Source organism: Entelurus aequoreus, linkage group LG01 (assembly GCF_033978785.1).
Source record: "Entelurus aequoreus isolate RoL-2023_Sb linkage group LG01, RoL_Eaeq_v1.1, whole genome shotgun sequence".
In the NCBI taxonomy this organism is placed as follows: Eukaryota; Metazoa; Chordata; class Actinopteri; order Syngnathiformes; family Syngnathidae; genus Entelurus; species Entelurus aequoreus.
The window spans coordinates 90,656,062-90,670,657 of NC_084731.1; the positions used below are offsets into that span (position 1 = coordinate 90,656,062).

The 14,596-nt window shown below is 39.7% G+C and overlaps 1 protein-coding gene across 1 annotated transcript in view; it reads left to right on the top strand.

The window, feature by feature from the left end:
• gart (phosphoribosylglycinamide formyltransferase) overlaps nucleotides 1-14,596 on the top strand; it is a 27,670-nt gene continuing 13,074 nt past the window's right edge. Inside the window, exons 1-9 of the mRNA XM_062061840.1 lie at nucleotides 1-329; nucleotides 4,912-5,061; nucleotides 8,484-8,579; nucleotides 8,658-8,832; nucleotides 8,941-9,061; nucleotides 10,266-10,334; nucleotides 10,406-10,531; nucleotides 13,880-13,967; nucleotides 14,049-14,303. Coding sequence (XP_061917824.1) covers nucleotides 4,917-5,061; nucleotides 8,484-8,579; nucleotides 8,658-8,832; nucleotides 8,941-9,061; nucleotides 10,266-10,334; nucleotides 10,406-10,531; nucleotides 13,880-13,967; nucleotides 14,049-14,303 — 1,075 coding nt within the window. The 5' untranslated portion in view covers nucleotides 1-329; nucleotides 4,912-4,916. The remainder of the gene's footprint in view (nucleotides 330-4,911; nucleotides 5,062-8,483; nucleotides 8,580-8,657; nucleotides 8,833-8,940; nucleotides 9,062-10,265; nucleotides 10,335-10,405; nucleotides 10,532-13,879; nucleotides 13,968-14,048; nucleotides 14,304-14,596) is intronic.

The following is a 14,596-nucleotide window of genomic DNA, read 5'->3' on the forward strand; positions in this document are numbered from 1 at the left end:
ATCATGCATCAGGGTGTTACGCCCCGGAAAAGTTTAGTCGAATCTCCCCCAAACTCGCCATTTAGGAAGAAAAAAAAAAAGGTAATAAGGAACTTTTGGGGATAAAACCATCAGCGATACCAACTACATCGGTTCTTGTTGTTTTTTATTGGCTTATATAAACTTTCTGGAACTTGTGTTAGCATTTAGCATAACCTCGTTTAACATTGACCCACGTGGTGAGTGTGTGTAGGCTGTGTCTACTGTCAGTCTGCTGGCTGAAAGCAGAGAAGACATTTCTGCCTCCTGACTCGGACTCCGACTCCTTCCCGCCTCACTAAAACTAACAGGTTGGTGTGACTACGATGCTATAATGTAGCATGTAAGCTAACCTAAATATATCTTATTATTCTTTTTTGCAAGCGTGGCGACCTTCTGGAACCACGCTGTTCCCTCTTTAGCCACTTCTAAACTTCTCTTTTAATCGTGGCTTAATCTAGCTAACTTAAAAAAGACGTTTATTATAAAATAGTACATTTTGTGCACTTCAGCATGCCATGGAAAGCATTGATTGATTGATTGAAACTTGTATTAGTAGATTGCACAGTACAGTACATATTCCGTACAATTGACCACTAAATGGTAACACCCGAATACGTTTTATACTTGTTCTTTCTTTCTTTCTTTAGTTTATTTCGAACATGAACACACTTACAATACAATACATCACACAGTTTCATATCATTTCACTTCACATCATGTCCGAAAAGGAGTAGGAAGAAGCAAAGCTTATTTAATCCTACCCCTTTCCCACTTCAGAGCGTTTACACATTTATAGAATAATTTACTGACCTTTTTATAATAAAATAACATCTGTGAATTAGTATACACAACAGTTTTGTAATATGTAATTAATTAATTCAGTCATTAACATACTGAGATGAAGAATATCTTATATTCAATAAGGTTGAAAGTATTTCTCATAATTCTTCTTCTTTGTACGTTGTAAGCACCATTAATTTGAACAACCTCTTAAACTGCATCATATCAGTACAATGTTTAACTTCATTACTTAATCCATTCCATAATTTCATTCCACATACTAATATGCTAAATGTTCTAAGTGTTGTACATGCATACAAATGTTTTAAATTATATTGTCCTCTAAGTTTATATTTCTCCTCCTTAGTTGAGAATAATTGTTGTACATTCTTTGGTAGCAGGTTATAGTTTGCTTTGTACATCATTTTAGCTGTTTGCAATTTTATCAAATCACCGAACTTTAATATTTTTCACTAAATAAATAAAGGGTTTGTATGTTCTCTATATCCAACATTATGTATTATTCTAATTGATCTTTTTTGTAACACTTTTAGCGAATGTAGCTCACATTTGTAGTTATTTCCCCATATTTCTGCACAATAACTCGGATATGGTAACACTAGCGAGCATTAGAGAATATGAAGTGCTTTTTGGCCCAGGATGTATAAGTTGTTTAAGTCCGGGTCCACGTTAATCAATTCATGGTACATATATATACTATCAGCATAATACAGTCATCACACGAGTTAATCATAAGAGTATATACATTGAATTATTAACAATCCGGGGGGCGAAGGGGTTAGGTTTGGTTGATATCAGCACTTCAGTCATCAATAATTGCATAATCTGAGAAATGGACATTGAAACAGTGTAGGTCTGACTTCGTAGGATATGTACAGCGAGCAGTGAACATAGTGAGTTCAGAAAGCATAAGAACAAGTATATACATTTGATTATTTACAATCCGGGGAGGTGGGATATATCAAGAGCTGCATGCTTTGAATTAGACCAGTTATTGATGGACATTTAACTCTTCTCTTCCGCAATGTTTTGGATAAAGAGTAAATTCGGCGCACACTTTTTGTGTCTCACACAGCCAGAAATTTTGGAGGTCAGGGCTGACGAAGACAAACTGCATGAGTCTAATCAGAGTGTTCCACTGATGAGATCACATGCTGGCTAACAAACCTCACGAGGCTTGTCATTGTGCCACTAAGGCCATGTCCACACGAACACGGAGAGTTTCAAAAACACATATTTTGGGGTTAAAACTATCTCCGTCCACACAAGTGTAGTTTCAAAACTGTCTTATGTCTACACACAAACACATACACCTGCTGTCATGCACATTTTGTCCAATCAGAAGCCTGAAAAAAGCAGAAATATCTGACTTGGTGGCATTACACCTCCTGTTATGTTTATTTTGATATACTAGGCGTACAATGACATGTACTTTATCTTTAAAACCAGCCCGCGCATACACATAGTCCTGGGAACATTATTAAAGAGCGAATGCACGCCTTCGCTGCTGAAACCCAACACTCATAGAATTGTAAAATGTTCAGCAACATGGTGATGTATTACATGTGAAGTGTATATTATTTCTAAAATCAGCACATACTAACGAGCCAAGGAAAACCTTTTTCATGTTTAAGTATCTATATAAAGCACAAGGACGTCCGTGTGCCGCTGCAAAACTGTCACGGAATTGTAAAGCATTTAATCATCGATATAGTACATGTGCAATGACGTGTATATTGTCTGTAACATCAGTACACACTGTAGGAGCCTAAATGATGTTTAAGTTAATTTACATTCTATGGAAGGTGCTTTATGTTTATTCAGCCAAAATGGGACTATTTACTTTATTTGCATAATACGAAAATGTATATATTGCATGCTTAGAATAATTATAAGGTACACTTTATTTGTAATTATTATATTTGTCTGAATAATTTGATGACGTACTATTTTATACTGCTTTAATACAGTGAAGATTACGTAACTGTTTAATTGCATATATGGCGGAAAAAACTGTGTGGCTTGATTCCCCCATACCTGACTGCCATTACCCATAATACCTCGTCCAAAACCATATTACCACACAGATCTACATTTTATGGCTCCCCGTCGGGTAATCGAACCCCGGTCTTCCGCGTGACAGCCGGAGATACTGTCCACTATACAAAATAAAATGTAGATTCCTAATGAAGCCTTAGCTTGACGCTCCTCTACTTTCTCCTGCTCCGCTTGCTCCTCTTCGTTTTGTATCGTTTACTTGTGAAATTAATCATTCAAAAACGTAAAACAATAACGATGTGGGAACAAATGAATGGAAAAATAAGGTGGGTTTGTTACAGTAAGAAAGAGTTAGAAAAAGTAAGAGTAAGAAAAAAGTAAGAGTGAGGTCAAAAAACTGTGTGGCTCGATTCCCCCATACCTGACTGCTATTACCCATAATAACTTGTCCAAAACCATATTACCACACAGATCCTTCCGCCATATATGCAATTAAACAGTTACGTAATCTTCACTGTATTAAAGCAGTATAAAATGGTACACTACCGTTCAAAAGTTTGGGGTCACATTGAAATGTCCTTATTTTTGAAGGAAAAGCACTGTACTTTTCAATGAAGATAACTTTAAACTAGTCTTAACTTTAAAGAAATACACTCTATACATTGCTAATGTGGTAAATGACTATTCTAGCTGCAAATGTCTGGTTTTTGGTGCAATATCTACATAGGTGTATAGAGGCCCATTTCCAGCAACTATCACTCCAGTGTTCTAATGGTACAATGTGTTTGCTCATTGGCTCAGAAGGCTAATTGATGATTAGAAAACCCTTGTGCAATCATGTTCACACATCTGAAAACAGTTTAGCTCGTTACAGAAGCTACAAAACTGACCTTCCTTTGAGCAGATTGAGTTTCTGGAGCATCACATTTGTGGGGTCAATTAAATGCTCAAAATGGCCAGAAAAAGAGAACTTTTATCTGAAACTCGACAGTCTATTCTTGTTCTTAGAAATGAAGGCTATTCCACAAAATTGTTTGGGTGACCCCAAACTTTTGAACGGTAGTGTACGTCATCAAATTATTCAGACAAATATAATAATTACAAATAAAGTGTACCTTATAATTATTCTAAGCATGCAATATATACATTTTCGTATTATGCAAATAAAGTAAATAGTCCAATTTTGGCTGAATAAACATAAAGCACCTACCATAAAATGTAAATGAACTTAAACATCATTTAGGCTCCTACACACACTACAAGGAGGACGCTACATTATGTTTTTTTTTAGTTGCTTGCTCACTTCGCGCCCGGCTCCATCTACAAGAATGCAAGCAAGACACGTAAGTTAAGTTCACGATTTATTGTTAAACAAGGACTAAAAACATAAGATAAAGTTGCACCTTTCTTATGACACACAGCAAAAAGTCTTGCTTGTCAAAGTTGTCCCATCAGGCGGAGATTCGACAGTGATCATATCCAAAAACAACTGAAAGTCATTTGCGCCGGTTTGAGTGTCGCAAAGCCCATTTTGATGCAGCATGTTTACGTTCAAACATACAGTAATTCCTCTTATAGTGCGTTTAGAGGCAGCAAGGCAGTGTTGTTAACCGTGACGTCATCACAAGTCTCCGTTTGTGCCGTGTACACTCATACGCTGAGCGAAGAGTTTTGGAACTCTACACTTTGGCCAGCGTTTGTAAAAGTCTGCGTTTTGAAAGACACAAGTATGCGTCTGCGTGCGGAAAAGAGGCCTAAACGCAGTGATAAGTATGCGTTTATTAAGTATCCGTGTTCGTGTGGACATGGCCTCAGTCTCGAGACGAAAAATCCAGCTAAAATTGTAAAAGAAGTAAAAAGGCGTCCACACTCCACAGTCTCCTGACGAGCATCTCCTCATTTATGATGTCTTTATGTTCTGCCTGATTGCACCCGTGTTATCGCAGGCGTGCAAGATTATAAAAGTCTGCAGTTGTCTGAAAAGGTCAGCGCGTCCGACCTTTCGTTACGGTTTGAGCAGTTAGACAAAATTGAGTTTGAAAGGTCATGCCGGGGTCGTTTATCCCTCTCTCCCCCTCTTTGGTCTCTTAGGTGCCATGGCTGAAAGGGTGCTGGTGGTTGGCGGCGGAGGGCGGGAGCACGCTCTGGCCTGGAAGTTGGCACAGTCGCCACACATTCAGCAAGTCCTTGTGGCTCCCGGGAACGCGGGGACGGCAAACTGCGGGAAGATCAGCAACTCTGGTATGTGTGTGCTTTATGTAGACCTGGGCCCATAACACATTTTTCTGGACGATATATTGTCCCAAAAATTATTTCCAATATACAATATTATTGTTTGCATTCATTTGGAACATAATTAAGCACTAATGAAATCATAATATGTGACCTGTGCTGGCAAAATGAGTCACAATGAGGAAATTTAAAAAACTGAGTTATTGTTATTTACACATTCTCCATCTAAAGACCTTCAAAATGATATATGGTTTGTTGGAATCGGACAGAAAATGACCGAGTTACATCCGATTGAAGTCGACCAAGTTTGAGGGTCCGTTTTGAGAAAAAACAGCTTAAAGTTTACTGTTCCAGAACAGAATGTTCCAAAACAAAACTCCATAGCAACCATACCTTAAAAGTCCTTGTAGCAACACCAAAATTGGTACAATTAAAGTCAAATCCCATGTCTAAAGGAAAAATATATACCGTAATTTCCGGACTATAAGCCGCTACTTTTTCCCCTCGTTCTGGTCCCTGCGGCTTATACAAGGGTGCGGCTTATATACGGCCTGTTCTTCTCCGACACCGACGAAGAGGATTTCGGCGGTTTTAGTACGCAGGAGGAAGACGATGACACAATGATTAAAGACTGACTTTTCATATACCGGTAGGCTGGTTATTTTGATAACGTACATGCGAGCACTTTGTATTACTTTGCACCGTTGTATTATTTGTACTCTGCACGAATGCTGTTCGCCATGTCAAAGATGTGAAAGTTTGATTGAATGATTGAAAGATTTATAGTTAATAAATGGGACGCTTTGCGTTCCCAAACAGTCATCTCTGTCCCGACAATCCCCTCCGTGGTAGCAGGAACCCCTATATACTACGGTAATTACACATCAAAACCCTGCGGCTTATAGTCGGGTGCGGCTTATATATGGAGCAATCTGTATTTTCCCCTAAATTTAGCTGGTGCGGCTTATAGTCCGGAAATTACGGTATTCAACTCTATTGAAAACGGTTATGTACAAACATTTCAACACTGTTATGTCACAGTTTTTTTGTTCACTGGTCAGTTTGTCAGCTGGTCAGCTGTCCGTAATATTCCTGACCAGCAGCACTAAGAAGTTTCGCCGACTGCAGTGAATTTAGCGCACTTTCAACCGCCTGTGTACCCTCTCCACCTTCTAAATCCATTACGGAATGTAAAACAGTCTAACTTATCCACAAAAATAATAATTAAATGTTCGAAAATCACCTTTTTTCACCAAATATTCCGCTCGAATTACTGTGTTGTTTTTGATCAGGGCGCTGCCATGATACCACAATGCACCGCGCGGGGTGATTCAACCAATGAGGGTACGCCTCACAGCGACCGGTGTTCCGGTTAGCAACAAGCCGGATTTGTTTACGTCGGGACAGGTTTAAAAACTCGAATTATATTGGTTCAGAATGGCGTCATCGGGAATTCCATGCTCATTTTTAGAAAGTAGGTAAACTTGGCGTCACAATGATACCAAATATGGCTAGGGGGATTCCCCCTTATTGCCGCGAGTGAGTGTCGAAAACACTTGATTTTCTCAAGGAATTTTAACACAAAGGACTAATTTCTGAAGACATACCTCGTACAAAACCTTCAAATAAAGGTGATTTAAGATGTTTTCTTGCTATTTCGATGATTGGGATCGCTATATTGTGGCTTTATGGACTCATTTTTGTGAAAATCTCAATTTCAACCAAGATACATTTTTTTCACTTATTTGCCTGTAGGTCAAAATTAGCCTGTGCGTATTCCGACTCATTTTGCCAGCACGGGTCACATATATAATGATAATAAGTAGGGATGTTCCAATCAGGGATTAATGCTGCCCATTCCAATACCGACCATCCATGAATAGGGATGTACCGTATTTTTCTGAGTATAAGTCGCACCGGCCGAAAATGCATAATAAAGAAGGAAAAAACCATATATAAGTTGCACTGGAGTATAAGTCGCATTTTTTGGGGAAATTTATTTGATAAAACCCAACACCAAGAATAGACATTTGAAAGGCAATTTAAAATAAATAAAGAATAGTGAACAACAGGCTGAATAAGTGTACGTTATATGAGGCATAAATAACCAACTGAGAACGTGCCTGGTATGTTAACGTAACATATTATGGTAAGAGTCATTCAAATAACTATAACATATAGAACATGCTATACGTTTACACCCCCGGCCAAACTATGAAAAAAACAGCGACTTATAGTCCAAAAAATACGGTATTTATAAAGCCATTTAACTTTAAGCACTTCCTGTTCAGCATTCTCATGTTGGCAGTTCACCATGAAAGACATGTTTGGAAAAGCAATCGAATGTTACCTCAAACTCCCATATTGGTGACATCCAATCATCATTCAAATATTAAAATTATGGTATAATCAAAACAATAAAAAAAGACAACATAATAGCCAAATTTAAGGTAACATAACTACAAACCTAACCAATGTGAACATAAAAGATTTAAGCATAAAATAGAACAACCAACAAATGTAGAAACACACATTTTTACAATGGATTTAAGTGTGTACATCGTGCCATCAACAAATTGCGAGCGCTGCACGGAACTCTAACTACAAAGATGATGGTCATGTTGACTAAAGCCTTTGCATCTTACCGTTTTGTTATTTTATCCGTAGAGTGAATAATTTACAATTAAAGAAAGTATTGTGCGTCACTACAGCACTAGTCTGCCGCCAGTCTCCGCCATTGGAGTAGTGGCAGCCAATCCAGAAGGCGCTTAAAGTCAGCTGACACGTCATCTTTAACAGTGTGACGTGGGTTACACTGGAATTGCAAATGTGACATCCAGTAGACACATTTAGAACAGCAGTTTCTTTCATTAAAAAATTGCAGTTTATTTTTATACTTGGCAAACTCATCTCGCGGGCCAGATTAAACCTGTTTGCGGGCCGTACGTTTGACACTCCTGCTATAGACGAATATTAGTCGAAGTAGGATATACATCCGGTTGAAAGCACGAAACAGGAAGTACATTTTCAACCCGCAGCACCTGCGGTGAGCGAATTTGTCCAAAAGATGGCGCCACTGCACAAACAATAACACACCTTTTCAGTGTATCTGTCGGTGTTAAAAACTATTTGTTGAATACAAAACATAATGGCCGTTAGAGAAGGAAATAAATAAATCAGCTGCACCGTTTTATAAGCCGCATGGTTCAAAGAGTGGGGGAAAAAATAGCGGTGTATAATATAGAAAATACCGTAGCTTAAAAGATTGTCTCAGGCCTAGCTGTATACATTTAAGCCAGGCTCTTGTTTTTATATTTTTGTTCAGTGTGCAGTATGTGTTGACCAAAGATCTATACACACGTTTTTGAAAATATAATTCATATGGCCATGTTCTAAACAAAGAGGTGATCAAGTTGTCCATCTCGCCACAGAGGTATCTGTGAGTAACCACGCCATTTTGGCTCAGTTCTGTAAGGACCATCATGTGGGGCTCGTGGTGGTCGGCCCAGAGGTTCCGCTCGCTGCTGGTAAGTTCACCAACTTTTCACAAGTTTTCTTTTTAGTTGTCATCAGCTTCTTCATCGCCTCCATCGCTTCCCTCCCAGGTATGGTGGATGACCTGACGGCAGCAGGTGTACCATGTTTTGGCCCGTCTGCCAGAGCCGCCGAGTTGGAGGCCAGCAAGAGCTTCTCCAAGGCCTTCATGGAGCGCCACGGCATTCCCACGGCCCGCTACGGCTCCTTCACCGACGCAAAGGAGGCTTGCAACTACATCCGCACGTCAGTACCGTCGATTCACTCAAAGTAGCTCCTCACTTATCCAATTTCCGTTATTGGAAGGTTGTGACTATCATCATGAAACAATATTTTTAATAATCTCCTTATTAGGGCTGACTTCCCAGCGCTGGTTGTGAAGGCCAGTGGCTTGGCAGCGGGTAAAGGAGTTATTGTGGCACAAGACCAGGAAGAGGCCTGTCGGGCAGTGATGGGAGCTGACATGATGAGGTGGGTTTGCTATTTAGGGAATAGCTGATGAGGTTTTCTTAAGGGATAGGCTGATATTCTTGGTCATATGTGTCTTACTTGATATTCAGATGATTGCATATTTAGGTAGAGAACATGACGATATGTGCATCAACTTTTGGTCCTGATAAGATTTAGCCTTAGCCTGATTACATGACGAAAGTGACGTCTTCTGGTTGAGAGCTAATCAAAGCTTGCAGTAGTACGGATGTTAGCGTGAAGTCAGGTTGAGCAGCTCCTCACATCTGCATATTCGTTTTGAATCACTAGGGACGCCCAGCAGAGTTGAGCGATTGGACGAGAAAGGACGATTACCGTGGATGAGGAAAGTGAAAGTGAAGGATTAGAGGGCAGTGGAAGCGATTCAGATAGGGAAGATGCTGTGAGAGACGGGTGGGACCTGATATTCAGCTGGGAATGACTAAAACAGTAAATAAACACAAGACATATATATACTCTATTAGCCACAACACAACCAGGCTTATAATTAATATGCCACAAATTAATCGCGCATAGCAAACACCTCCCCCCTCCCGTCCATATGACCCGCCAATACAACTCAAACACCCGCACAACACACTCAATCCCACAGCCCAAAGTACCGTTCACTTCCGCAAAGTTCATACAGCACATATATTTCCCCAAAGTTACGTACGTGACATGCACATAGCGGCACGCACGGACGGGCAAGCGATCAAATGTTTGGAAGAAAGCTGCGTACTCACGGTAGCGCGTCTGCTATCCAACTCAAAGTCCTCCTGGTTGTGTTGCTGCAGCCAGCCGCTAATACACCGATCCCACCTACAGCTTTCTTCTTTGCTGTCTTCATTGTTCATTAAACTAATTGCAAAAGATTCACCAACACAGATGTCCAGAATACTGTGGAATTTTGCGATGTAAACAGAGCTATTTTTATTGGGACACAATGGTGTCCCAATACTTCCGCTCAATCCGTGACGTCACGCGCAAACGTCATCATACCGAGACGTTTTAGCTGGATATTTCCCGGGAAATTTAAAATTGCACTTTATAAGTTAACCCGGCCGTATTGGCATGTGTTTCAATGTTAAGATTTCATCGTTGATATATAAACTATCAGACTGCGTGGTCGGTAGTAGTGGGTTTCAGTAGGCCTTTAATGCTGCGTTGATAAAATTGATGTCATTTTCATATCGTTCACCTTATCACAGGACCGAGCGTTTGGTTCTGCTGGCGACACAGTGGTGGTGGAGGAGCTTCTCGAAGGCGAGGAAGTATCTGTGAGTCCCTGCACGTGGATGTGTTGGAAGTGAAGAACCAGCCCTGGTTTAAACCTCTGCACCTTTTACAGTGTCTGTGCTTCAGCGATGGCTCCACGGTGTCGTCAATGCCTCCAGCGCAGGATCACAAACGCCTGCAAGATGGCGATCAGGGTCCAAATACAGGAGGCATGGGAGCCTACTGCCCCACCCCTCAGGTAGCTTCACTTCTTGTTTTCTAAATGTATGCCCTGTACTAGGCCAATGAGCGACCTACTGATGGCCACGGACGGTTACTTTGTCACTACCGTATTTTTCGGACTGTAAGTCGCAGTTTTTTTCATAGTTTGGCCGGGGGTGCGACTTATACTCAGGAGCGACTTATGTGTGAAATTATTAACACATTACCGTAAAATATCAAATATTACTTAGCTCATTCACGTAAGAGACTAGACGTATAAGATTTCATCGGATTTAGCAATTAGGAGTGACAGATTGTTTGGTAAAGGTATAGCATGTTCTATATGTTATAGTTATTTGAATGACTCTTACCATAATATGTTACGTTAACATACCAGGCACGTTCTCAGTTGGTTATTTATGCGTCATATAACGTACACTTATTCAGCCTGTTGTTCACTATTCTTTATTTATTTTAAATTGCCTTTCAAATGTCTATTCTTGGTGTTTGGTTTTATGAAATAAATTTCCCCAAAAAATGCGACTTATACTCCAGTGCGACTTATGTTTTTTTTCCTTCTTTATTATGCATTTTCGGCCGGTGCGACTTATACTCCGGAGCGACTTATACTCAGAAAAATACGGTATATGTTGTTTGGGTTAGCACATCTTTACCGAGGCTGTTCCCTGTACCAACGCTACAATGACTGCCTGGAACTGTGGGTTAACTGCTGCGTGCACTTTAAGTTTCACTTTTGTTTTTGGAGCCGCTCGCATAGCGATACTTTGGCGGCCGTTGGAGCGTAGTTTGCACAAAAATGGCGTGTTCCAAATTGGCGGACAGTGAAAATTGGACTGAATCATTGTATTTATTCTGCCTCCAACGAGCACAAGATCCATGTGTTAAATATACTAGCAGACTAAAGCTGTTATAATGATATCCAATTTAAAATGGCATTATGGGACAAAGCACACACATTTTCAAAAGACAGGTAAGAACAACACAATTAAAAGCACTCTCGTTGGCATATTAAGACACAAGTAAGATTCTTGTAACCTGACCTATTCCTAATAAATGGACCTCATTGAAAGAAATCTTCTAATCATTATAATTAACCTTTTTGTTCGAAACAATAAAACAGGATGTGAACACTTGCGATGTCAGATAAACCGGAAGCTAAGAGCACAGCCTCGAATTTGCCTTTATCATTAAAAAAACACCCTAAAACCTTCATAAATTAAAACCAAAGATAAAAAACCAATACTGTATTTCTTGGACCAAAAGGCACCACGGATTATGAGGCGCACTGCCGATGAGCGGGTCTATTCAGTTCTATTTTCATACAAAAGGCACACAGTACTAATTGTAAGGTGCATTAAAGGGATCATATTGTGATTTTTTTCTTCTATATTATAAACACTTTCTTGTGGTCTACATAACGTGTAATGGTGGTTCTTTGGTCAAAATGTTGCATAGAGTATGTTTTACAGACAATCTTCAGACCGCTTTGAGACCGTCTTTTCAGGATTGTTTATTTTGTGGGCGGTCTTATTTACATGCCTCCACTTCGACAGCGTCTTCTCCCCATCATCTTTGCTGTACTGGTACTTTCTAGCGCTTTCATAGCGAGTCTACAGACAGATATAAGTTAGAACTGTACGCTACTTTGTATTAGAAATTAGAAATGCCCCACAACAAGAGGATGGAGAAAAAGAAAAAAATCCTATTGACTTAAACACGCAAATGTTGTTATGCAGATCCCAAATACACAACAGCTGGCACCAATAGGTAAGAAAAGTTGCTTTTGCATAATAGGTTGAAACAAAACGCCAGATAATGGAGTATGTCACCTTATAGGTGCCTTGTTGGGGTTATTATACACACACACAATAATAATACTTGTATGTTGAAGCACAGTATATGGTAGCCGTAATGTTCCGACAATTCATCAAGCCGTGCGGTTTCGTAGCTTACTGAAGTCGTACTAAAACATCTTGACAGATTTTTGAGTGTTGTGTGTAATGTTCTATATTCTCAATGAAACAAAGTTTTGGGCTTTCTTTCTTAGCGGTACTTGCTAGCGTCATTTATTGAACAGGGAAACCATCCTGCAGTCCACACGTATCTCTTGTGACTGCCATCTACTGGTCACACTTATTATTACACCATGTACCAAATAAAATTGCTTCGAGGTTGGTAAGCACAACCAGAATTGGTACATAGGTTATAAGGTGCACTGTCCATTTTTGGAGAAGTTAAAATAATCATAAGTGTGCCTTATAGTCCGAAAAATGCGTTAATGTCTCTTAAAACTATTTTTAATGTTCTACTAAGAAAAGTATATTCTTTGTTTGTTTATTTATTAAAATAAAACTTGGTTTAAAAGAGTATAGTGTGTATACAAGTGTTTTTTTTGCCATTTAACAGTATCATAATATTGATAACATGTTGGTCTCAATAACAGTGATGTGACATTTACATATTGTCACATCACTAGTGTTTTAGCTACAGTATAATAGCTCCTCAAAATTTAACATGACTCACTAAGTACAGTACCTCTGTATTAAGGTCACGGTTTAAATAAACCCGGGACGGCACTTTGATAAAAAGCAAAATAAAAGTTATAAATATTTAAAGATAAATGTGTGTGTGTTTAGTGTCAAAGCCCCATTCCATTTCTGCTGTTTTATTTATTTTTGCCGCAAGTCAGTAGGAAGGAGCTGTGTGCCACAAATGGCCCCCGCTCTGCACTTTGCATACACTTTACATACTTGACATACAACAAACCTGGTTGTTGTATGTCAACTGGTACTGCAAACCAGTGATTCTCAAACAGAGGTACTGGTATGCTGGCTCCATTTAGTGGTACGCCAAAGAACCATTTGATTAGAGTACAGTTTAATTTTCCTTTATTCATAGTACGGTACTGTTTAAACTGTGTGTAATGTTACAGGAGCCAAAATATTAAATACACTTGTTAAACAGAACCTCTGCCTTGTTTTTAATGACTATGTTAGCCTACTACGCTACTGTATTTTAATGTTGGTCATTATGGGGGTACTTTGGGAGCCAAGTATTTTCTGAGGTGATACTTTGTGGGGAATAAAGGTTGAAAACCACTGACATAGAACTTTTAAAATATTAAAACATTGCCTGTAGCCTATATGTTTTTCATGGTGAACGTCCCAACTCTACATAGTACATTTACCAGGAAGTGTAAGGATTGATAGTAGAGTTGTCCCTTTTGAATATCACACTTGAATATTAACAATCAAAATGTATTGATGGCATGCAAAGGAGAAGAGCAAGAAATGTTTTTTTGTGAAACACAAACCTATGTTTAAGACATGACATGCTTTTGCTGCTTCCTCTTTATGTGGTGCAGGTGAGCCATGAGCTACTTGTGCAGATCCGAGAGTCTGTGCTTCAAAAGACCGTGGATGCGATGAAGCAAGAGGGAGCTCCTTATGTTGGTGAGTGCAGACATGAGTCACGACTTGTTAGTGCACAGTGGGCTTGTTAGTGGCCGGCTGTAATCATGTGCGGCTCCCCAGGTGTGCTGTATGCCGGCCTCATGTTAACCCAGAAGGGACCCAAAGTTCTGGAGTTCAATTGTCGCTTTGGAGACCCCGAGTGCCAGGTCTTGCTGCCCTTGCTGAAAAGTGACTTGTATGAGGTCATCTTGAACACGATGAATGGCAAGCTGGCCTCCAGCGCCCCTGAGTGGCACAAGGAAAAAGCCGCAGTGACCGTAGTGATGGCGAGTGCCGGCTACCCAGGTGCCTACAACAAAGGAATGGCCATCACAGGTAAGTAATTGTGGTGCAGAGATTGTAACTTTACATCTGATAATACTCATATTAAACTTGTGAAAATGTTTATTGGCCCATCTCAGGCAACTTTATTTTACATTTTTGTACTTAGTTCCGAAGCAGAGGATGACTCCTTTGAGTAATAGGAGTGAGTTTTTAGCATACACCGTGTTTTCCGCTCTATAAGGCGCACCTAAAAACCTCCAATTTTCTCAAAAGCTGACTGTGCGCTTTATAATCCGGTGCGCCTTATATATGGACCAATATTGAGCCACAACAGGTCTCGCAAC